Source organism: Mobula hypostoma, chromosome 23, assembly GCF_963921235.1.
Source record: "Mobula hypostoma chromosome 23, sMobHyp1.1, whole genome shotgun sequence".
In the NCBI taxonomy this organism is placed as follows: domain Eukaryota; kingdom Metazoa; phylum Chordata; class Chondrichthyes; order Myliobatiformes; family Myliobatidae; genus Mobula; species Mobula hypostoma.
Genome location: NC_086119.1, coordinates 39674333 through 39699793, shown reverse-complemented (window position 1 = coordinate 39699793; position 25461 = coordinate 39674333). Strand labels below are relative to the sequence as shown.

At 43.1% G+C, this 25461-nt stretch overlaps 1 protein-coding gene across 1 annotated transcript in view; it reads right to left on the bottom strand.

Moving 5' to 3' along the window:
* Positions 1–16082, bottom strand: part of limk1a (LIM domain kinase 1a) — a 59685-nt gene extending 43603 nt beyond the window's left edge. The window contains exons 1-2 of the mRNA XM_063031197.1: positions 15738–16082; positions 15218–15314 (exon numbers count right to left, since the gene is read on the bottom strand). Coding sequence (XP_062887267.1) covers positions 15218–15314; positions 15738–15795 — 155 coding nt within the window. The 5' untranslated portion in view covers positions 15796–16082. The remainder of the gene's footprint in view (positions 1–15217; positions 15315–15737) is intronic.
* Positions 16083–25461: the final 9379 nt, after the last annotated feature.

The window sequence follows — 25461 nt, the reverse complement described above, 5'->3', positions numbered from 1 at the left end:
AAATTGTGGGGGCAGGCTGTTTTCATCAGACGACGATGAAGCAGCAGGCGGGCTGTCATGTGATCAAACTTCCAGAGACATTCCGTCTGAATTTTGAAACCAAGTGACCTGGTCTTTATTAAACAGCAGCACCCCACTCTGTCCAAATCTGAATAGCAACACCCATTTTGTATTTAATCATCACCTCAATATTGACGATTCTGTGGAGTGCTTCTCTTTCCACAGAAGTCGCTCAACCTGCTGAAAACTTCCAGCATTTTTGCTTTTTGTTTCAGATTTCCAGCATCAAGACTTTGTTTAACCTTCAGTTCCTGACACTCAAGAGTAGGACAGCATACGGAACAGCCTTCATTCACATTCAGCGTAAGTTAGCACGCAGCAGTTATTCACCCTCTCATGACCCATCTATTGAAAATTATGCTCCTTTGTACTTTGTCTACATCAGGTACATGATTAAATTATTAACTCCTTCTCAGTTAATTTACGTAAGCAATCTTAACAGCTCAATTAAAAACATTTCCCTCAAACAAGGACATAGAATTCCTGGTCTACCTATTCTCAAATCTCTTGAGCAATTGAACTAATATATTCCTAAATAAATAGAACATATTAAAGTCAACTGATCTCTGCCCACACTTCACGCACTATTGCAATTTTAAAATCACTCACGAAATGCTGGAGGAACTCAGCAGGCCAGTCAGCAGCTACTGAAGACAGTAAATAGTTGACGTTCGGGCCAAGACCCTTCATTAGGACTCGATGAAGGGTCTTGGCCCAAAACGTCGACTGTTTATTTTTTCCATAGACACTTCCTGGCCTTCTTCCAGCATTTTTTTAGGTGTTGCTTTGGATTTCCAGCATCTGCAGACTCTCTTGTGTTTAAAACCACTCCCGTTTGATGCTGCTCCAAACATTTTCTTTAAAGAAAAATTGGATGCCTTAAAGCACCAGGGCTGCTCCATTTTGATCATGAATAAACAAAGTTGCTGAATTCAGTAGACAATTGAACTCAAGTTTGAAACATCTGACTGTTGCAGACACCATTCCATGTTTCTATGATTCAGTTCCAAGGGAAAAACTAATGAACTCTAAAATAGAACTGCATGGTACTTTTTTATGTCAGCATGATGAAAGAGAAATCAATTTCCCTCCAGGCTGGTACATGATAATGGCTATTTCACATAATGAGATATAGTGCACCACCCTGGAAATTTGATTAGGCAATTCCAGTGTCATAAGGCGTTGTGTGCGGAAGTACAGGACGACATTACTTCCTGTGTGATGCTCCTCTGAGCCTCGGAGAAGTAAAACCACAATAATTTGGAACGACTGCCACTCCCAGGACAACAGGATCCACCCCTACATCAAATGAACAATTAGAAAATCTACAGTTGCTGGAAATTCAAGAACAGAAAACACTGTCAGGTAGCAATTGTGGAGAAAGGAACGGGGTTAATATTTAGGATCAGAAACCTTCAGATCTTTAAAAAGGTATAATAAAATTGCAGAGAATATAGACAAAAAGACAGGCGAGACAAAATCTATGCCTGTTTGAGCAAGGTAATCAGGTCAAATATTCTTTTCTGTTACATGTCCGGTGTGGTGGGTGCGTCTGTTAATTCTAATAGAATACATTGCTAAATATATAACACACCGCAGTCTCTACCGACATTTAAAAAGTGTAATTTTACTTGTGTTTTTCTCTCTCCGTTAGTATAGCCTGAGCTGCTGAACACATGCCACAGTCCTGCTATTAACAAAAGCATGACCATCCTCTAAATGCCCACATTATCCTATTTCACTGAACCACACTCTCTCTCTATTCTCATTCTTACCCCCTCTAACTATCCACCCCTCCCACCACCCTCATTGTAACTTAAAACTTTTTTTTAAACAATAAGTCTCCCTTTCAATTGTCTTGTCAGCCCTGACAGTATCATATAAATGATATAGGTATTATTATATTGAATATAAATCAATTCTTGATTTTATTCAGCCATATGTTGTGTTAAGGGAAAGAAAAGGAACAATATCAAACAATAGTTTATCATAGAGCAGTGAATTCATAATAGCGTGCCTTTTAATCACTGCACATTTAGATTCTGAAATATAACGTTAACTTTCTAGTCACAGGAAAATGATTAAGAAACTATGTCAAGTGACCTTGTGACTTCTGGCGAAATACATCAGCCAACATAAAAAGGTGACTTGTTTTTTCTACTTGTTGCCTAAATCAGGTTTTCTAAGCTTTATTAAAAGGTTTTGGTTAATTGTTAAAGCTATTCAAAATCTACAGAATTCACATTGTCTGGTGCCTGTGGATCCATGAATCTACTGGGCCAGAGGGTTGTCCTGGGGCCAGAGGGGCATCTGTCTGTGTGCTTGTTTTCCCATAAAGGGTCTTGCACCCAGAACCTTTTTATGCTTCTTCACCACCCCCCCCCCCACCCCACACAAGCTGTTGACCTGCCGTGTGCTTTCAGCATTTTCTGCCTTCATTTCTTATTTCTCAGGGCTGGACTGGAAATTACGACTCCACATCACTGCACCATTTCCACCCTGCCCCGCTGTAACCACTTGACTCCTGTGCTCCTCTCGCTGCTGCTATCAGGTAGAAGGTACAAGGGCCTCAGGACTCGCACCACCAGGTTCAGGAGCAGTTACTACCCCTCAACCATCAGGCTCTTGAACAAAAGGGGATAACTACACTCACTTGCCCCATCATTGAAATATTTCCACAATCAGTATTCTCGCTTTTAAGGACTCCCTCATTATCTCATGTTCTCGTTATTTATCACTTCTGTCAAAAAGTAATTTCAGGTTGTGCCATGTTACAGCAACTGATTCTCTTGCTCACCCCCCACAGATGCTGTCCCATGTACTGATCATTATAAGAATTCTTTAATTTTAGTTCAATAAGAATATTGATCCTCACTGTTTCCTATATGCCAATGTCTTCGTTTGTCATCCAGTTACACCTCTCCCACACAGATCAGTTGGGATTAAGAGGCCTTCAACACCCTGCCTTGGTCTCCATCCTACCACAGACATCCCCTTTCTTCTCTCCACCTCTTCCTTCTCTGCAACTTAAAACAAACTTACTTTCTCACTGTTCTAGTTCTGAAACATCAACCTTAGTAGCGTCTATCGACAGAAATAATCTGATTATCTCCAGCAATTCTTATCCGCATTCTTAGAACCTGTAGTCTTTGCTTTACTAACTTAGAATGTTTTCACAGAGACACAAAGTTCAATGAGCTACAATGCAATCTAAATTACATCTTGCAGTTAAGATAAAATGCTTTACATCACTGTGATAAACTATAAAATTCTATACATCTTGAGTCTCAGAACTGCTCCGTAATATTCAGCAATACCATGCCACATGCTGAATTTAGAGTACTGTTTGATCTAAGAACCTTACATTCATCAGTGATTCATAATATCCAACTCTGGCACACATAAGGTCAGATTATAGATTCGTATTGCAAATTAACCTGATACATTGACTACACACCAAATCCCCAGAGCCATCCAAATGTTCAGCTATGCAGTATCGAGGAACAGATGAGATATAGCAGCACATCTATGATTTGTTAACTATGTGTAATTAGTACTTCAACATAACTACATCCAACAGATCAGCTGACTCTTAACGCATACGTATTGGTACAATTACATAAAGCGAAAGTTACACATATGCCAATTCATCACTTGTGCAATGATTTTACTCAAATTACCCCCACACTTAAAGTATTTTCACTGTAGCCCTGCAATTCAAAAATTCACTTTGGATATACACAAAACACAGAAGCAATTATGAATATGAAGGAAAATAACCATGCAAATTCAGCAGCATGTGTGAAGACAGCAATCATCTACAGATTTTAAAATTGAGAGATGAGAGTTTTCAAATGTAAAGGAAGTGAGGAAGGAAAGAAAGGAACAAAACACAATTTGATAAATCACATTTGTGCAGTATGATAAACCACATAATAAAAGGGAAATATGATGAGCATGGAAACAGAACATGCACATTTCCAGTAGGTTTACTATTCAAAACTGTTGAACTTGATGTATTGGATAGACCTCAGAAATCATGAAAATTTAAGACAGACACAGGTCAATCATCCCAGTGTCCACACCAACCAAAAATGATGTCAGTCTCCAGCTTCTGTACCACTGACCCACAGGATATGGCTCATCCAGGGATCTTCAGGCAGCGGGCCCCATATTCCAGCACTCACAGGGAGTAACTTCAGCTCCCCTCTAATCTTCCTCTGCTGTCCGTTAACACCGCTGACGTTTAGGGCAGCAATAAAGGTCCCCCATCTCTGGTGGTGTGCAATTCCCGGGTGGAGACTCAGGAATACCGTTGCACTCAGATCTAGAAGAATTCTTCATTGCCGTTTCCGTAGCAATTTTGTTTTACCGGTCAGGATTGTTAGCCCTGAGCTGAACCCCGCCCCCGTTGAACCTGGAGGACCGGCGAACCACTCTTAGTCTGGCCTCTACTCTTTGACCTGTTTGGTTTTGGTGACCGTACCAAAGCATAAGGCCCTGACTCCTGCCAACACAGCTCTCTGGGTCATCGAGGCACGCAAACCTCCAAACCCCAAGACAAGGTGTGGTCCAGCTGGAGGCCTCTCTGATCCTGTTACTAAACTATTTAAACCTATGCTCCTTACTCACTGACCTCTCTGCAAAGGGCCATAGGTCCCTTCCACTTATCACTGAGGTCTCTCAATTTTAATATACACAAGTTGAAACTCCCTCTGTTCTGATATAAACCTCAGAGGCAGGCTTAGTCCATAACTCAAGTTCTAACAAAGTTCCCATGAATCTCTGCAACCTCTTTAGTGCTACCACATCCTTCATTTGGTGTGGTGACAGGAAGTGGCCAGACTTAAAGACTGAACTAAAGTGTTTCACAGTCATTTACATCGTTATTTTTCAAACAAAAGAGACTACATTTGGAACACCAAACTTATAAAGAGTGCAAATAATCACTGGTCCACCTTTAAAGGATTCTGGGATCCTGGATGGCAAAGCAGTTTTTTTTGGGGGGGGGGGAAGAAAGGCAAGAGATACATTTCCTAATGATTGGGAACACCATGGGAAAAGGCTTGGTAATGCTGCTAACTGGGCAAAACAGCTTCCCAGAAAGAATTGTTCCCTCAGAATACAGGGCAGGACAGGAAGGGAAATGTGTATTTAGCAGTAGTAAATTGCAAGGACTGGAAACTATCCGGAAGAGATTGAGGGGAACCTTTTCCTTGTTAGCTATTAAGGGAGGGAGTAATTAAAAGATATAATCCATCAGATACATTTCTGTGGGAGCTCAAAACAGATGTGAAGATAAAAACCGGGGCAAAGGAATGGACTTTCAGGAAGTGGAGGGTTGGAAGTGTAGACAGGAAAAGCTGTAGGAACCAGTGGGTTTGTAGAAGATACTGGTCACTAATTCATCCTTTGAAATATGGAAGAAAGAAGAAAAAGAGTCAGATGAAAGATGCAAAGGTCAGGGTAGGAGGGAAACGGGCAAAGGAAATTCCCCAGCATAAGCAACAGGAAGTGAAAATGATAGTCAATGAATCTGAAAGAGGGCAGGGGACCAGAATCAGACTGAAACCAAGAGTGACTGTCACTGACTTCATCTCCAGAAATCCCCCCCTCACAACTTCCACCCTAACCACGCACACGGTCTCCACCACCAGCTTCTTAGGATCCACAAGTAATCCATCACCTGTCTATCCTGCCCAACTTTGTGTTATTTCAGGTTTCTAACATTTTTATAGAATTTTTTGCCCCACCCTCTTTCAACACATTTAAGGGATTCTGGTATATACAGATACCGGCCTAGGGTCCAAAAGCAGGGGAGCTACCTTGAACATATGTTAAACATTGTTCAGCTACAACCAGAATGTTGCATCCAGTTTTGATCACCTAACTTTCGGGAGTAACTTTGAACATGAAGCTCCCAGAAGGGGAATTCAGAAAACACTTACTACATTAGTTTCAGAGATAAATATCATAGACAGACAGGGCCACCTCTGAGCCTTCAGACCTTAGCCCCAAACTCTCAGACACCGAACCCCCAATCTTCAGTCCCCGAGCCAGATTTGCAGACAGTGGGCCTCTGACCTTTCAGACAAGCCGACCTAGGCGCTTCGACCTTTGGGCCTTTACCTCCAGACTCTCCAACTTTGGGCTGCTACTTCCGGACTCACTGAGGTGCGAGTGGGTGGGAAAAGGACATGCCGCTGCTTGTGTTATTTTGCTGAGCACCGTGAGCATGCCATGTTGACACCTGAGTGTGCAGCGACACTTACGAGCTGCCCCAAGAACTTGAGTGCGCTGTTTGTTAACACAAACGATATACGTCTCTATATGTTTCGATCTAGATGCGGAAAAAATAAATATGAATCTGAATCTAAAGATACAGTACACTGCTAATTGTAAGACTCTTAACATAAGAACATAAGAAACAGGAGCAAGAGTAGGCCTCTGGCCCGTCAAGCCTGCTCCACCATTCAATAACATTATGTCTGATCTGGCCACAGACTCATCTCTACCTACCTGCCTCGTCTCCATAACCTTTAATCTCCTTACTATGCAAACATCTTGCCAACCTTGTCTTAAATATATTTACTGAGGTACCCTCCACTGCTTCATTGGGCAGAGAATTCTACAGATTCACCACTCTCTGCGAAAAGCAGTTCCTCATCTCCATCCTAAATCTACTCCCCCCGAATCTTCAGGCCATGTCCCCTGGTTCTAGTACGGGACAATGTTGATTGAACAGAGGGATCTTGAGTTCTAACCCCATAGCTTCCTAAAAGTGGCTGCCCAGATTGATAAGGTGGTTAAAAAAAAAGACATGCTTGCCCTTATTAGTCCAGGAATTGAGTTCAAAAGGTGGGAAGATACTTTGCAGATTTATAAAGCTCTAGTTAGGCTGCATCTGAAGTACCACATAAAGTTCTGCTCACCCATTATTACAGGGTTCCCCAACTTTTTTTATGCCATGGACCATTAAACAAGGGATCTGTGGACTCCAGGTTGGGAACCCCTGCATTCTAGGAAGGATATTGAAGTTTAGGAAATGGTGCAGAAGACGTATACCAGCGTGCCGCATGGAGTAGAGCCCATCGGTTGTGTTCTCTGGAGTGGCAGAGGCTGAGGGGAGATTTATAAAAGATTACGAGAGGCATAGATAGCGTAGACAGCCAGTATCTTTTCCCCCAGGGTTGAGATGCTTGCACTTAAGGTGGGGAGGGCTAAGTTCAAAGGAGATGCTCAGAGCAAGTTTGTTTTCTTTCCAATGCAGAGTGGTGAGTACCCCAGGAATGAGCTGCCTGGGGTGACGGTAGAGGCATATATAGTCGGAGCACTCAAGATGCTCTCAGATAGGCACACAAATGTACGAGAAATGAAAGGATATGGACTTTTTGTAGGCAGAGGGATTAGTTCAGTCGGCCATTTGACTGCTAATTTCATTAGTACAGCCAAAGGACCTGTTCCTAGGCTGTACTGTTCTATGAGAAGGTTCGACTAGAGAAACTGAAGTTTCTCTTGCAGCATAGAACTTTAGAGTCTCGAAAGTGTACAAGATCCTGACTGGTTTTGATTGGACCCATTTAATGACTCGTTCAAAAGCAAGGATGGATGGGCTTAAAATTATTGTCTTCGATAAGACATGCAACTATCAGAATTGATCAGCACTTCAACATCAGACTTCCAAACGTACACAAGGAAAAGGCTCTTGAGGGGAAAACCTGCAGGAACACAGAAAATGGAAAGGACAGGACTGGCTCTCCTCTCAGCCTTGAATCATCTGGAGAATAGTAATACCAACATCAAGCTGCTGTTTATTGATTACAGCTCAGTTTTCAACACAATTGTACCCTCAGTTCTAATCAACAAGCTCCAAAACCTGGGCCTCTGTACCTCCCCTCTGCAACTGGATCAGTGTCAGCATCTCTGAGGATCTATCCCGAGCCCAACATATTGATGCAACTACAAATCAGGCATAACAGCAGCAACATCTTATTAGGCGTTTGAGGGGAATTGGTATTTCACCAAGGACACTTGCAAATTTCTACAGTAGGGAGCATTCTAACTGGTTGCATCACCACCCGGCATGGAGGGGCTATTGCAGAGGATCAGAAAAAAAGCTGCAAGTTGTAAACTCAGCCAGCTCCATCATGGGCACCAGCCTCTCCAGCACCTTCAAAAGGCGATGCCTCAAAAAGGCATCATCCATCATTAGGGACCCCCATCACCCAGGACATGCCCCCTTCTCATTGCTGCCATCAAAGAGGCAACACAGGAGCCTGAAGACACACACTCAACATTTCAGGAACAGCTTCTTCCCCTCCACTATTAGATTTCGGAATGGACAATGAACCATGAACCTACGGCCACGCTCGCAGTATTTTCTTTCTTTTCCTCTCTTTTTAAACTATTTATTTTATCTTTTAAAAAATATGCTTCTTATTATACTTATCATTGAGCGTTGCAAGTACTGCTGCTGCAAAACAACAAATTTCATGACATATGCAGTGATACTAAACCTGATTCTGGTTCTGTTCTATGACCAGGCATTGACCCAATGGGCTCCTTCTGTGTCATAACAATTTGCAGCATCTCCGACTCTTTAAAAGGCAATGACCGCGAGATCACTGGCAAGTAAAATGGAGGAACCAGCAGTGTTCAGGAGGACACAGAATGAATATCAGGAATACAGTGCTCTCTGTTTCACTGAGACACGGTTATACGAGCAAATCCTGGATTCCAATGCTACTGTGAATGGGGTTTTAATGCTATGAACAGACAGAATTGACCTACAGTATGGTAAGAGGAAGAGAGGTGGCTTGCTGTGCTTGTGATGGTGTAATCCTGGTCACATTTCTATGATAGAATGAATCTGCAGTCTGGACATCGAACTGCTTGCTGTGAGTTTGCGTCCGTTTTACCTACCGTACGAATTCAGCCACACCACGCTGCTTGTCATCTACATTCTGCCTTCCCGACACATTCCTGATGCTGTGTGTGACGTTGTACACACTACCATTATGAGACTCCGGGCTCAACACCCCAATGCATTCATTGCAGTATCGGGAGACTTCAACCATGTTTCTCCCTCGACAAACCTACCCACCTTCAATCAGTTTGCCAAGTGTCATACAAGAGAAAATAAAACATTGGATCTCTTGCGTGCAAATGTTAAAGATACATACAGCTCCACGGCTCTCCCCCAACTCGGAAGATCAGATCACAACCTGGTTCACCTCATGCCCTTGTACAAGCCCAAAGTACAGCAACAGTTAGCTACCGCGAATATAGTAAAGAAATGGTCTCCAGATGCTATCGAGGCCTTGAAGGACTGCTTTGAGGTTATTGACTGGAATGTGCTTGGTGAACCATATGGGGAGGACATTAATGGACTTACTGATTGCATCACTGGCCCTTGAACTTCTGTGTGGACACTGTAATGCCATCGAGGACTGTTTACTGCTTCCCGATCAACAAACCATGGATCACCGGTGATCTGAAGGCTCTTCTCAATCACAAAAAGAGAGCCTTTAGATCAGGAGATAGGGAGGAATTGAAACACGTGCAGAGGGAGCTAAAGGAGAAGATCAAGGAGGCTAAAAAGGAATACAGGAGAGAGCTGAAGAACAGGCTTGGGCAGAGTAACACAGGAGGTGTGGAAAGGCATGAAGAACATCACTGGCTTCAATCAGCCTAGCTGTAGAACCTCAGAAGGCAGCGTGAATGGGCTTCAATAGGTTTGACAATTACCCTCCTGTTCACACCCCTCTCAGCACATCACTCCAGGTGCCGAGGCACCCAATGCCCCCCTCCTCCCTCATCCCCCCCTCCAGTTCGACATGTGGATGAACAACACAGGCTACCACTGTCCACACCCCTCCTTTCACTGCATCCATCCGCATCTCCACATTAACAACTGCTACCGTCCCGATATTCACCCCCCCAGCCCCCTCCTTCCACTAACTCCCCAGTCCTCATGGACTCACTGAGCAGGTGAGAAGGGCTCTGGGGAAACTCAGACACGGCAAAGCATTGGGACCGGATGGTGTGAACCCCAGGGTCCTGAAGGAGTTTGCTCAGCAGCTGTGTGTATTCTCCAGTGCATTTTCAATCTGAGTCTCAGCCTGTAAAGTCCCGACTGTGTGGAAAACAACATGTGTGGTCCCAGTACCCAAGAAGGGCCAACCAAAAAGTCTTGAATGATTAACACCCAGTGGCCCTGACCTCACACATCATGAAGACCCTAGAGAGGCTGGTCCTGACTCACCTCTTACCCCAGTCAGCTCAGCTCTCAACCCTCTGCAGTTTGCCTACCAGGAGCATGTTGGAGTTGGCGATGGTGTCATCTATCTGCTGAACAGAGCCTACTACCATTTGGATACACAGGGCAGTACGGTGAGGATCATGTTTTTGATTTCTCAACTGCCTTCAGTACCATAAGCCCTCATTGCTGGGGGAAAAGCTCCATAATGGACTACCTGGCCGGCAGACTACAATCTGTGCAGCTTCAGAGCTGTGTGTCAGACATGGCTACAAGCAGCACTGGGGCCCCAAAGGGGACTGTATTGGCTCCCTTCCTGTTTAGCTTGTATACCTCAGACTTTAGATACAACACTGAGTCATGTCATCTGCAGAACTCCTCTATGACGACTCGGCAACAGTTGGGTGTATAAAGGGAGGACGGGAGGATGAATACAGGGCCCTGGTGGAGGACTTTGTCAAATGGTGCAAGCTGAATCATCTGCAGCTCAACATCAGTGAGACGAAGGAGATGGTGATGGACTTTAGGAAGACTAAGCCTGCACTGCTCCCTGCTACTATTGATGGTGTGGATGTGGTGAGGACCTACAAGTACCTGGGGGTGCACCTGGATGACAGACTTGAGTGGAGCACCAACACAGAGGCTGTGTAGAAGAAGGACCAGAGTCGCCTCTACTTCCTGAGGAGACCGAGGTCCTTTGGAGTATGTAGCAGGCTTCTCCTTCATGCATTCTACCAGTCTGTTGTCACCCATACAATCTTCTACACAGTGGTGTGCTGGGGCAATGGCATCAACACAGGTGACAGGCCAATAAACTGATCAGAAAGGCTGGCTCTGTTACAGGAGTCAAACTGTACACAATGGAGGCTGTGGTAGAACAAAGGACCCCATGGAAAGTCCTGGCAATTCTGGACAGTGTTTCTCACTCTCTGCACACCACCTTGACTGAACAGAGGAGCACTTTTAGTAAAAGACTAAGACAACAGTGCTGCTCCAAAGAGTACTATACAAGGTCATTCTTACCCTCAGCCATTAGGCTCTATAATAAGCCAATCTATAGCCAGGGAAGTGATGACCCCTCCTCCTGTTAGACTGTTTGTGGTAACTTACCTTTTATTCTTTCTACTTCTCCAATAATATTTGTATAGCTATGCACCTGTAATGCTACTGTGACACTGTAATCTCCTTTGGGGTCAATAAAGTATCTATCTTTATTTCAAAAGATCACCAGGAACCATATTCATGACCACTGCATAAACTTCCTCCCTCCCCATTTCTAGAATGTGCTTCCACTCCTCTATTTCTCAACCACATCTATTCTGGGAAAGCCACCTTTAAATAGGACTTCTCAGAAATTCCTCAACTAAGGAGTCCCCTTCACCAAGTGCTGTATACTTCAGTACCCTCCCCCTCCTAAACCTATGATAACATATTCAATGGACTATCTTCTAAATCTTCAATGTGATGTCACCAGCATATATATTTTCATTTTCCCTTTTAGTAATCTAGAGCAACAATTCTCCTGTGGGACGATGTGATTCATATATGCACCATCCTCCATTTGCAGAGCCATTGTGGTGAAATTATAAGAGAAACAACACACACACGTGCTGGAGGAACTCAGCGGCTATGAAGAGGAATAAACTCTCGACGTTTTGGGCAAAGACCCTTCCTCAGCACTGGATAGGAAAGCGGTAGAAGGCACAATAAGAGGGTGTGGGGAGGGGCAGCAGTATAAACTGGAAGTTGATAAATGAGATCAGGTGAGGGGGGGAATGAAGTAAGAAGCTGGGAGGTGATAGGTGGACGAAGGGGTTGCAGAAGAAGGAATCAAACATGGAAGAAAGGGAAGGAGGCGGCAAACCAGGACCATGGAATAAAGGCTCACCTATCACCTGCCCGCTTGTACTCTGCCTTCTTGCTGCTGCTTCTGTCCCCTTCCTTTCCCGTCCGGAGGAAGGGCCTCAGCCTGAAACATCGACCGTTCATTTTGCTGTTTGATCTGCTGAACTCCCAATCATTTCGTGCGTTTTGCTCAATATTTCCAGCATCTGCAGAATCTTGTGCTCAGGAGATACAACACCTGCCCCTTCATCATCTCCCTCTCCACTGTGCAGTTCCAGTGTTTCTGGGAGAAACAGCATTTACTTGTACGCTTCAATTAGTCCATCCAATTCACTGCTGACAAGCTCTCCTCAGCGCTGAGATCAAAAGCACACCAGAGGACTGTTTCATGGAAACAGTGCCAATCAATTCACATCTGACCACAATCACCTGGAACTTTATTTTGCTGCCTTATTCTGACTTCGGCTCCCTATGCAGTCTCAGAGCTCAACTTAACTCTGAGGATCAGCACCAGGCACAAAATGAATCCCTTGGCTAGTGGCTTCCATTTGGCCGTTGAAATTAAAGCCCTGGAGTCCCAGGTACGCAGTGTGGAACACACACCTCCAAGCCCCAACGACACATTCAGGGGGTTAATTCAGTCTCTATCTCCGGTATGTGAGCATCAGAGCAGGGCCCATTCTTACTGAGATTTCCCTCATTATGCTGGTGAAAGATTAATCTCCTCTGGGTCATCCCAGGTCAGACCAACTCCAGGATCCAAAAATATACCACCTTCAAAGGGGTGGCTACAAAGAGCTGGGAGGTAGTCGGGAAGGCGAGTTATTTGAAACCGAATTTAGATTTTATTTTGACATACGTCTCTCAGTTACCCTGATGCCCTTTATTTTCATTTCTTAAAATAATTTGATTGAATTAAGTGTTAGCAATGTCCCAGGCTTTCAGCAGGCATTAAAAAATTTGATGGCTGATTTCACAGAAGGCAAACCCCTGCTTCGAGCTGCATTTAGCTGAGGAGGTTTCAGGGAAGAGCTCACCCCTACAGTACCCAAGATCCACATTGCTACACTCCAGGGGACGGAGGGGCTGGAGAGACAAGCCCCCACCCACATTTTGCCCAGGAGGCAAGAACCCTTCCCCTACCCCAAACCATGTTCGAAGAGGTATGTAGCACACACAACTGGTCCAGGTAAGGGCAGGCATTTGGCTTTCTGAGTAGGGGTACGAGACACCAGATCAGGTTGACACTCCCCAGCAAATCCAATACACCTAAGCACAGTGCTCTCTTTGCCTTCCCCTTTACTGCACTCTTCCACTCTTCACTTCCGATGTTATTATTTCTTCTGCCTTCCTCCCTCCCACAGACTCCTGTTCAGTCCCTCCTCTTTCGTTTTAAATCTTTTTATTGAATTAGTACACAAAAGGTAAAACATACAGCAACCAATACATTGTTACGATATAAATATACAAGTAATATTAATACAAAAAAACAATGCAAACAATGTGTTAGTTCTAAAATAACAAGGTAATGTAGTTGTATACTAATTTTCCATATATATCGATAAAGGAGAAAAAAAACCCAGAACCCCCCCCAAAAAAAACCCACTGTGCAACTAACCTACAAAGCAAAGCAATGGGCTAACTAGGTACAAAGTAGACTTAAACAGATTAAACAATCACGTCCTCAAACCCAACCTTCATTCCCTCCTCACTGCACATCAAAATGTATTTACCTCAACTCTTCCCAGCGCTGAATAAAGATGAATAATCAGATACGTTAACTTTGTTCCTTTTTCCCACAGAAGCTGAACACGCCGGTGTTCTCAGTTTTTATTAAAGAGCAATCAAGGATCTACCTTGAAGTTCCGATACAGGCAGCTGGAAAATATCACCATCAGTTTCCAAAACCCCACAACCGTGCAGAATCCCAATCAACAGAACCATTCAGCACAATCCTGCTCCACCGTTCAATGGGATCACGACTGATGAGCCCCACCTTCCAGTTTACACCCCATAATCTGTCCCCGCTTTAAATACAGTTGATAATTGGCCTCCAAAGCGCTCCAAGGAACAGAATTCATAGAAAAGTACAGCACAACAACAGAGCTTTCGGCTCATCTGGTCTGTCCAACCATTTAAGCTGCCTATTCCCGTCGACCTGCACTGGGACCACAGCCCTCCATATCCCTACTATTCGTGTACCTATCTAAATTTCTCTTAAATGTTGAAATCGAGCTGGCATGCACCACTTGTGCTGGCAGCTCATCCCACACTCTCACTGCCCTCTGAGTGAAGAAGTTTTCCCTCATGATGCCCTCAATCTTTTAACCTTTCACCCTTAACTTCTGGCTGTAGTTCCACCCAACCTCAGTGGGAAAAAGCCTGCTTGCATTTACCCTGTCTATACCCTCATAATTTTGTATACCTCTATCAATTCTCCCCTCAATTTTCTACATTCCAAGGAATAATCTTTTCTCATCAGAATCAGGTTTAATATCACCGGTATATGGCGTGAAATTTGTTAACTTAGCAGTAACTGCAGTACAATGCAATGCACTATAAATATAGAGAAAAATAAATAAAAGTATATTAAATAAATTAAAAATTGTGCAAAAACAGAAAAAAAGTAGTGAGGTAGTGTTCATGGGTTCAATGTGCATTTACAAATCTGATGGCAGAGGGGAAGAAGCTGTTCCTGAATCTTATAACTCAAGTCCTCTAGATCCAACAACATTCCAAAGTCCTCATAGAAGAAGATCCTCATCTTTAGAGTGAAAAGGGTCTATTCTGAAACTATGTCCCTTGGTTTTAAGATTCCCTCAGAGCACAGTACACACTCTCACAATTATATTCCGTGTGATCCATCGACTAGGCAAAATGTGCTGTACTCCACGTACTGAACAGATGCTGTACACAGCATGTACCAACATACAGACAGTATTCAATACCGTACAAAATCTTCAAGGCAATTTACATATTTCTTTTTAGGAAAAAGTGGACAAGAATGCTAACACAGGGTACCGAACACAAAGGGGCAGGAGCTTGCGTGCCTACCTGAAGCAGTCGTTGTGCCAGTCCGTATTAAGAGCCTGAAGGTACTGACCATCATAGATGGACCGGCCACATCCCGCACAGCAAGGCAAACAACCCCCTGCAAAGCAAGGCAGCAATTTAACACACAACATAGCAAGTGAGCAACGTGCCCTTCTCTCGCCCACCGGCGGCAGGCCCGGTGCACACGCACACACAGCAACTCAACAACAGAAGGCCTGAGAGGGCAGATGATCCCAATTACAGGCACAAAGACAAAGCACAAAGCGGCCGGATGGTGCCCTGCCAAGGCCATGCGCTCTGCTGCAGCCCGGCAATGCCGACAGACCCCCAGCTCGGGAGACGTTCTAGCCAGAGAGCGGTGGACACCTCCAGAGTGGGTCAGCGCCACCATGCCCGGCAGCCAGCCGCTACGACGGGGCACGGGGCGGTGAACGGGATCAAGGGCAAACCGAGTCCGGTGGCAGCGGGCAGGGCGATGGCAGCCGTGCCCGCAGCCACACACACACCCGTCCGTACCCACCCTCTTCCTCTCCCATCCGATCGTCCCTCCAGGTGCAGCACAGCAGCATCAACCACATCCACGCCCGGCAGTCCTGACGCCACTAAAATCGGACTTGGTGCAGAACCGGACTCCCGGCCGCTGCTCCACTTTCCGCACTCGCACAGGCGGCGGCGGCCTGGCCCTGGCCGACCGCAGACTGCTCCGGGGACTCTTGTCTGGAAACTGCACGCAGCGCCCAGAACACGCAAACTCCCGCAGTAGGAGAATTAATCACAGTGCAATCCCAATCATAGCAGTGCAGAGACAGCAATGCAACCCCGTAGCACTCTAGATGCACACTCCCTTGCAGCACTCCAGTATACACTAGCGCATCCACTGCAGCACTCCTGTGTACACCAGTGCACCCCCCTGTAATATTATGGATGTAGGCGCTGCATTTGTTTTCCCGGTTGTAAATGCACACTGAATACCCTTGCTGTTACCTTTGAGGTTAGAATTACATTCCCACGATCACATTATAATTACATGGATTTCTTTTTTTTAATTTTCAGTAAAAATTGCATTCACGCTACATTTTAGGTACAAGGACATTCCCAGGGAAGTCTGAAAGGTCACGAAAATGAACAATTCATCACACTCCAACTCCGGTAACGCCACTAATCACTTTGTAATGGGGGGTTTAGGATGTAGTCAATTAGTCGTCAAGTGCAAAGTCTCTTGAAAGATGTTGTCCTTCTAAATCAGTTACTTGAAGATATGGTAAATGAAGCTGAATGCTTCCTGAACATGTTCAGCTGCTTCTGCTTATTGCAGATGGACGCTGAAACCGTTAACTTGATTGCTTACTTGTATTTGTTAGACAAGGTCAAATAAACCAGTGTTTCCAATACAAAACAAGAAAGAAGAGACATAACAGAAAAATGAAAATACTGGAACAACTCAGGTCAGGCATCATTTATGGAAAGTGAAACAGTTAATGGTGTGGGATTGATGGGAGGAATCCTTCATCTAAACTGGTTCTCAAAGAAGAGGGAGGAGAAGATGGTGGCACCACGGCAGTGCGCACGGCGTCTCCGGTGAATGATATCTGTAATCTGTCAAGTAGGGGACAGTGCACAATTCTGATTTGATGGAGATGGACGTGAGAGTACAGAGGAACATCTGAAGAAACTTCTGAAATGCCCGCTTCGCTGCCGCTGCTACTGTGTGGTAACCGGAATCTCCAGAGCAGAAGGCCTCGAATCCTCGGCTTTGTTTGTTTCAGCAGCCGGGGCGAGGTCGAAGGCGCTCAGCAGAGGATGGCACTCGGGAGGCTGTATCGGAGAGGCTGGCTGGAGGCTCGAAGTTTTTGGTTGGATGGACTCAGTGTCGGCTGTGGTCGGCTGCTTCCAAGGCATCGGCAAGTTGACGGTGCCTGGAGGTTTATGACAGGGAGTTTCTCCCTTTTGCTGCCCGCTATCGGGGACTCGGGAGTCGATCGACTTGGGGACTTTGAGACTTTTTTTACCGTGCCCATGGTTTGTTCTTTATCAAATTATGGTATTGCTTTGCACTGCTGTAACTATATGTTATAATTATGTGATTCTGTCAGTGTTAGTCTTTGGTTTGTCCTGTTTTCTGTGATATCACTCTGGAGAAACATTGTATCATTTCTTAATGCATGTATGCATTTCTAAATGACAATAAAAGAGGACTGAGTGTTCTCATAATCTAAAAAACTTTGCCCCAGTTCTGACACAAGTGCCCTGAAACTGAAACATTAACTGTTTCCACAGATGCTGCCTGAACTATGCCTTCTATTTGGTTTTTATTCCAGCAGTTAAGTGCTTTTATTTTCAATAATTTTTGATTTTCAAGATAGAGAAGATGCTAAAAATCTAACACTAAATCCTAGAAATAGCAGAAAATTATGTGGTGAAGAAAGAACTGTGGAACATCTTGGTTCGATGGTCTTGTGTCCACATTGAAGAAAAAGATGAAAAGCAAAATTTAAGATGGCATAAACAGCAAACATTGATTGATGCTACAGTGAAAGGCAGGAGGGTTTAATTGATGGAAGGAGTGATGTTGGAATAGTCCGCAGGATCTGTAGAGAGAAATGGAGATAATGGTTGTCAGTAATGGTCACTGACCTGAAACTTTCTGTTTCTCCATTACAGGTAGTATCAGACAATATTTGCCAGCATTCTCTGTTTTACTTCATCTTTCTGGGAGTCTGCAGAAGAGGCTTGATGTTGTTAGAAATAAGACTGACAAAAGGATAATATTGAAACATCAGCTGGCCCAGGAGAGTTAGAAATGGGAGCAGCAGTTGCAGCATTTATAATTGTTGAATAATATTGAGTCTGGAAAACAAAACTGTGTAAGAGGTCAAGGAGAGAAGGATCAGCACAGATGAGAGATGGGTAATTAATTGAGGCAGAGAAGTTCAAGTGACTTCAATTAATATTGCACTTGAAAATGTGTTTGAAATGCCGAGTAAATGGGTGAGTTGGAGTTGGGAAATGAGAGGCGAATTGACCGAATAGAGCCGAATTGTGGAGTACCGAGCCTGCACGTTGCGGGCAGCGAGGAACGGAGGGCGACAATGTCGCTTGTTTTCATCAACGATTCGAGTCAGACCGGAGTGCCGATCGTGGGCGGAACTGCTGAAGAGGAGACGAGTAGAGAGGCCACAACCGCTGAGTTGATAAAGAGAATATCCCGCAGGATGAACTGCTGGTCGACGGATAATGGAAGTGAGTAGAGATGGACGTTGGCGAGAAAGAGGAATGGAGTGGAAAGAGTAAGAAAAGAAAACAGAGGTGTGAGATGTCAAACTCTGAGGAGTCAGGAGACAAACAAAATAGGATAGCAAAACATCGGAAAGAAGATGAGATTAAAGCAATTATAAAACTGAGCGAAGACGGAGTGTCTTTTGGTGAATTGAACCCGATTCATTTGATGAAGATAATCAACAAACTTATAGGTGAAGTCAAAGGAGCAAAGATTTTACGAAATGGATCGCTATTAGTGATTTGTCGGGATAGTGCTCAACAAGGCAAAGTGATAAGATTAAATAAAATAAACGGCAAAAAGGTACAATGCTCAATACCCAACAATAGCAAGTGGACTAGAGGAGTTACTTCGGGGATACCAACAGAAGTTACTATGGATGAGATTAACCAGAACATAAAAGGAGCAAAAATTATTGAGGCAAAACGTTTGAAAACTACAAGAAACGGGAAAATGTGTGATAGTTTATCGGTTATGATTAACTTTGATGAAGAGAGATTGCTGACTAAAGTTTATTCAGGGTATATGTGTTATGAGGTCAGAATAGATATACCACCACCTTTAAGATGCTTTAAATGTCAGAAGTTCGGGCACATTGCGGTGGTCTGCAGAGGGAAACAAAGATGTGGAAGATGCGCTGGAGAACATGAATATGGGAAATGTGAGGCGGGAGCTAGGCTGAAATGCTGCAATTGTGGTGAGGAACACAGTGCAGCTTATCAAGGGTGTGTTATTAGTAAGAAAGAAGCTGAGATACACTATGTAAAAGTAACTCAAGGGATCAGTTACGTAGAAGCAGTGAAAGCATTTGCTGGAAAAGAGAAGACTATCAAGCAAACAAATACAGGGAATAATAAACCGGTGAATTGTGAGGGCTGTAATATGATAAATAAGGATACACTAATTATGAGTAAGAAGGATTTCGTACTGTTTATGGTAGATGCAATTAACTGTTCAGCGCAAACAGACAAAAGAACCGAAAAAATTAAAATTATAGTCAAGTCTGCAGAAAAATATCTTGGTATTACAGGGCTTAGGTGGGAAGCAGTCAAAGATACGCTGAATGGAGGATCAAACAGTTCACAGGCAGGAGAGGCGGGAAATTAATAGCTGTATATATATCTCACAAAGGAATGCAAGGTGTCTTATTGCAAATGATCAAGAATTTATGAAGTATGTATCAGAATTTAAGGGAAAACCTCAGATTTTATGTTTACAAGAAGCATGGTTGAAACCCAGGGTAAATGTGCAGAACTCCATCAACAAATAGAAGTACTCAATAAGAACAACTGTGAGTTAGAAAGAGATTGGATGAAACGGTACAGCATTGAAAGGAGACAGTTTCTGAAAAGATGCTTGTTGTCAAAATTCAGTGACATGGAAAACAGATTAAAAACGGAGGAACTTATTTCAAAGTTACAAAAGGAAAAAGGAATTTATTGCAAAGTGAATTATCTACATTTGGATTATAAAATGGAAACATGGAATCAACTGAGGAAGAACTTCAAGGTCTCAATAAACAACTACAGGCTTTGATTCAAGAAAAAGAAAATTTGGAAATAGCAGATAGACTTGGAAAACAGCAATTTTAAACGTTAAGCATGTGATAGTGAATATTCTCAAACAAGAAGCTTTTAGTTTTACAAATGATTCAAATGAAATTAATGTGATTTGAGGCAATGCAATTATTTGGAAACCACGTGACAGTTTATACGTGAGACTAGGTTATATTCGAGAATTTGAGTTCCTTGAAATTCTATAATTAATTATACATCCTGCGGAGGGCAGTAATACGCCTAGGTGTGTCTAAACTGCCGGAAATAGAAGAAGAAGAAGGAGAATAAACGGGCGGGGATGTAAAGAGGTAAGTGCCGCAATTCCTGTATTTTCATGGAAAGATGCTATGGGAAGGTTAGGGGGTTAGTGGCGATTGAACAGTGCACCTAATTATTGCAGAGGAAACTGGAGGGGAGATGAAGCTGTGTTTCATTGCACTATTACATCAGAGATGCAGGAAATCGTGTGAGTGATTGATTGAGTGTTAAAGGTGTTGGGGTGGAATGCAAAAATAGAGGAATACACAGGAAGAGAAAGCATAAGAGCATGGAGGGTGCAGGGAATGGAATGGACTGCAGTGGAGGGAATCCATGGCTGAAAGTGAAGGAAGACAGATTGGAAGCACAGTAAAAAATGGTGTCATTGGTAGAACAGATGAGAAATGGAGAGAATGCACTGCAGTCCTTATAGCAAGTGGTGTTGAAGAAATTGTAGCCAAGATAGCTGTTGGGGGTCATTGGATTAATTGCAGATGTTTATTCTTAGTTCATTTCAGATAAAGGGGAAGAGGTCACAGCATTAAAACTAAATTGTTCAAAGCTGGTGGAAGAGTAGAACTTAACAGCAAACCTGATGATATAACCAGATAAGCATGTATGAGAAAGAACATTTACAGTATATAGCTGTTCTGTATTTAATATTTTAGCAATATTTGAGTAATCTTGTATATATATTGTTTGATTAAGCATTCTTGTTTGTTTAAATCATTAACAGTTATATGTATAAATTTGTGAATTGCATGTCATCACACTACCACGTGATACGTCCGTGCCTCACTTTAGGTAAACTTGTAGTTAAACCCGTATTTCAGACTCCCGTGTTTTCTTTGAATGAGTTTAATGTTTTGAAGTTACAAAACCTAACAGTAACTGAGTTCCAAAATACATTAGTGATAGCTTGAGGAACAGAGTTCAAAACAGCTCAAAAATTACGTGATGTAATATTTCCAGCATCCTTAAAGACAATGAGACCCCAAGCCATTGCCACTCTCCATAAAATTATTTATTTTCACATTTTGCGTATGTTTTGCCCAGTGCCTTAAAACTTCACCCTGTGTCCTTGCATTCACCCTGAATTCTTGAGCTGTCTGCTAACAAGACTGGTTTTCCTCTATTTTCCTGACAAAAAGCAGCAATGATCCCTAAATTTAATCTCAATAACACAGCAGATTTCTCTATTTTACATTGTAGATTAATTTCTTTCTTCCTTTTCTTTTTTTTTCAATCGTTAAGATAATGTCTTTTTTGAGACATTGTAAGTGTTGTTACTTCAATGTACTCATGTTATTTTTCCTGTATAATATAACAATAAAAAGATTTGAAAAGAATTTATTCTATCCCTGGAACTATTCTGGTAAATCTTTTCTCCACTCCCAAGAGAGGGAACTTGTAAAATGCCTACAAGATGGCTTTTAGAGAGCAGCTTGAGGTTAAACCCATAAGGAGACAGGCAATTCTGGATTGGGTGCTATGTAATGAACCAGATTTGATTAGGGAGATTAAGGTAAAGGAACCCTTAGGAGATAATGATCATAATATGACGGGATTCACCTTACAGTTTTAGAAGGGGAAGATAAAGTCAGATAAATCAGTATTATGGTGTAGTAAAGGGAATTATGGAGGCATGAGAGAGGAGCTGGCCAAGGCTTATTGGAAGAGGATACTAGCAGGGATTATGGTAGAACAGCAATGACTGGAACTTCGGGGGGTGATTGGAAGGTGTGGGTTAGATACATAAAGAAGAAGAAGTATTCTAAAGGAATGGTAAGGCAACTATGGCTGACAAGGAAAGTCAAAGACAGCATAAAGGGAAAAGAGATAGCATAAAATATAGCAAAAATTAGTGGGAAGTTAAAGGATGAAGAAGCTTTTAAAAACCAACAGAAGGCAGATAAAAAAAGGAAAAAGGGGACAAAAGATGAAATATGAATGTAAGCTCGCCAGTAATATCAAAGAGAATACCTTTTTTTCTGATATACAATATAAAGAGTAAAAGAGAGGTGAGAATGGATATTGGACCATTGAAAAATGACACTGGAGAGGTAATAATGGAGGTCAAATAAATGGGGGAAGAACTTAAGTATTTTGCAACATTCTTTACTGTGGAAGGCACTAGCAGCATGCCAGAAATTCGAGGGTATCGGGGCAAAAGTGCGTGTAGTTACCATTACTAAGGAGATGGTGCTTGGAAGCTGAAAGGTCTAATGGTAGATAGGTCATCTGGACCAGATGGACTACATCCTAGAGTTCCGAAAGAGTTAGTTGAAGAGACTGTGCAATCATTAGTAATGATCTTTCAAGAATGGTTCTGGAGAACTGGAAAATTTCAAATGTCACTTCACTCTTTAAGAAGTGAGAGAGGTAGAAGAAAGGAAATTATAAGCCAGTTTGTCTGACTTCAGTGATACATATACTTTATACTATATTGTCGCCAAACAATTGATACTAGAACGTACAATCATCACAGTGATATTTGATTCTGCGCTTGCCGCTCCCTGGATTACAAATATTAAATATTAAAAATAGTAAAAATTAGTAAATATTAAAAAATTATAAATAGAAAATAGAAAAATGGAAAGTAAGGTAGTGCAAAAAAGACCGAGAGGCAGGTCCGGATATTTGGAGGGTACGGCCCAGATCCGGGTCAGGATCCGTTCAGCAGTCTTATCACAGTTGGAAAGACGCTGCTCCCAAATCTGGCCGTACTAGTCTTCAAGTTCCTGAGCCTTCTCCCGGAGGGAAGAGGGACGAAAAGTGTGTTGGCTGGGTGGGTCGTGTCCTTGATTATCCTGGCAGCACTGCTCCGACAGTGTGTGGTGTAAAGTGATTGGAAAGATGTTGGAGTCCATTATTAAGGATGAGGTTTTCGGTACTTGCAGGTGCATGATAAAGTAGGTCAAAGTCAACAAGGTTTCCTGAAGGGGGAATATTGTCTGATAAATCAGTTGGAATTCTTTGAGAAAATAACAGGCAGGATAGACAAAGGAGAGTCACTTGTATTTTCAAAGGGCCTTCAACAAGGTGCCACACATGAGGTTGCTTAACAAGATAAGAGCCCATAATATTACAAGAAAGATTCTGGATGGATAGAAGATTGGCTGACTGGTAGGAGGCAAACAGTCAGAATAAAGGGGGCCTAATCTGGTTGGTAGATGGTGACTCGTGGTGTTCTGCAGGGGTTAGTGTTGGGTCAGCTTCTTTTCACATTATATGTCGAGTATGTCAACAACTTGGAGGACGGGATTGATGGCTCTGTACCCGAGTATGTAGATGATATAGAGATAGGTGGAGGGGCTGTAGTGATGAGGAAGCAGGGAGTCTACAGAAGGACTTGGACAGATTGGGACAATGGGCAAAGAAAAGGCAATTCGAATATAGTTTAGGGAATTGTGTGGCCAAGCACTTTGACAAAAGGAATAACAATGTAGAAAAAGTTTTAAGCGGAGAGAAAAATCAAAAATCAAAGGTGCAAAGGGACTTGGGAGTCTTCGTGCAGGATTCTCTAAAGGTTAACCTACAAGTTGAGTCAATGGTAAAGAAGGCAAATGAAATGTTAGCATTCAATTCAAGAAGACTAGAATATAAGAGCAAGGATGTGATGCCGAGGCTTTGTAAATCACTGGAGAGGCCTCACTTGGAGTATTGTTGGAAAGGAATGGGCCTCTTATCTAAGAAAACATGTGTTGACATTGGAGAGGGTTCAGAGGAGGATCACAAGAATGATCCCAGGAATGAAAGGGTTAATGTATTTGGAGTATTTGATTTCTCTGAGCCCGTACTCTCTGGAGTTTAGAAGAATCGGGGGTGGGTCTCATTGAAACCTATTGAATATTGAAAGGCGTAGATGGAGTGTACATGGAGAAGATGCTTCCTACAGTAAATGAGTCTAGGACCAGAGGAGATAGCCTCAGAATACAAGGAGGATTTCCTAACCTTGTGGGATAACATCTTTCCTGTTTTGGGGTGGGGGATGATTCGAAGAAACTCATGGCTGTGAAACAATCTCAAATTCTTGGGTCTCTTCTGTGGTTGTTGTAGGAGCTGACTCTGGCACTGCAGGAAGTGGTTCTGACAGCTCTGAACACTTTTCCTCTTCAATAATTGACTCCGCTCTCCTCAACTGATCAATGTGTTGTCTCCAGATGATATCAGACACAATCTCAACTGTGTAGAAATCTGTCCAATTAATCTTTCCATGTACTCACTTCTGATCACCTTTGTAATGGCTCGCCAGGACTGCTTGTCCAAGAGTGAAATATCGAACCTCCTTGTTTGAGTAGGCCTTAATTTGTCTCAGCTGTTTGTGCTGCATACTCCTTCTGAGATTGGATTTGGCCAGATCCAAGCCTGAGCACCAAGGACGACCCAAGAACAGCATAGCTGATGAGATGTTGGTTGTGGAATGTGCTACTTTGTGATATGCAAAGAGGAAATTGTCAAGCTTCTGATTTGATGTTAGTGCAGTTCTTTAGACTCTGTACAAACATTTCTGCCAAGCCATTTGTAGCTGGGTGGTAGAATGTAGATGTAATATGTCTTACTCCATTCATTTTCAGGAATGACTGAAACTTTTCCACAATGAACTGTGGCCCATTGTCACTGACTAAATATTCCGTAACACCAAGCCTTGAGAGGAAGCTTCTCAACACATTAACAGTGTGTGAGGCTGTAGTGGAGGCTATTGGGAACACTTACAGCCACTTTGTAGCTGCATTCACAACTACCAAGAAAATTGTGCCCATGAATGGTCCCGCAAAATCCATATGAATCTGATGCCAGGGCAATGCAGGCCATTCCCAGGCATAGAGAAGCACTGACCTTGGCATCTTCTGGAAGTGTTGGCATCCTGAACAGTGCATGGCAAGCTGCTCGATCTGTTGATCTATCCCTGGCCACCAGATAAAGCTTCTGGCCAACACTTCCATTTTGAGCATGCCTAGGTGACTACCATGTAGCTCCTCCTACATTTAGCTCTCAGTTTGAATGGTGCAATAACCCTCAATCCCCACATAAGGCAACTTCTGTCAAGGGCAAGTTCACCTTAGCACTGCTAACAATGGGAGAACTGGAGTTTCTGCTGAACATTCCAGCCATTTTCGGTTGCCAAGTAGACCTGAGACAATGTGGGGTCT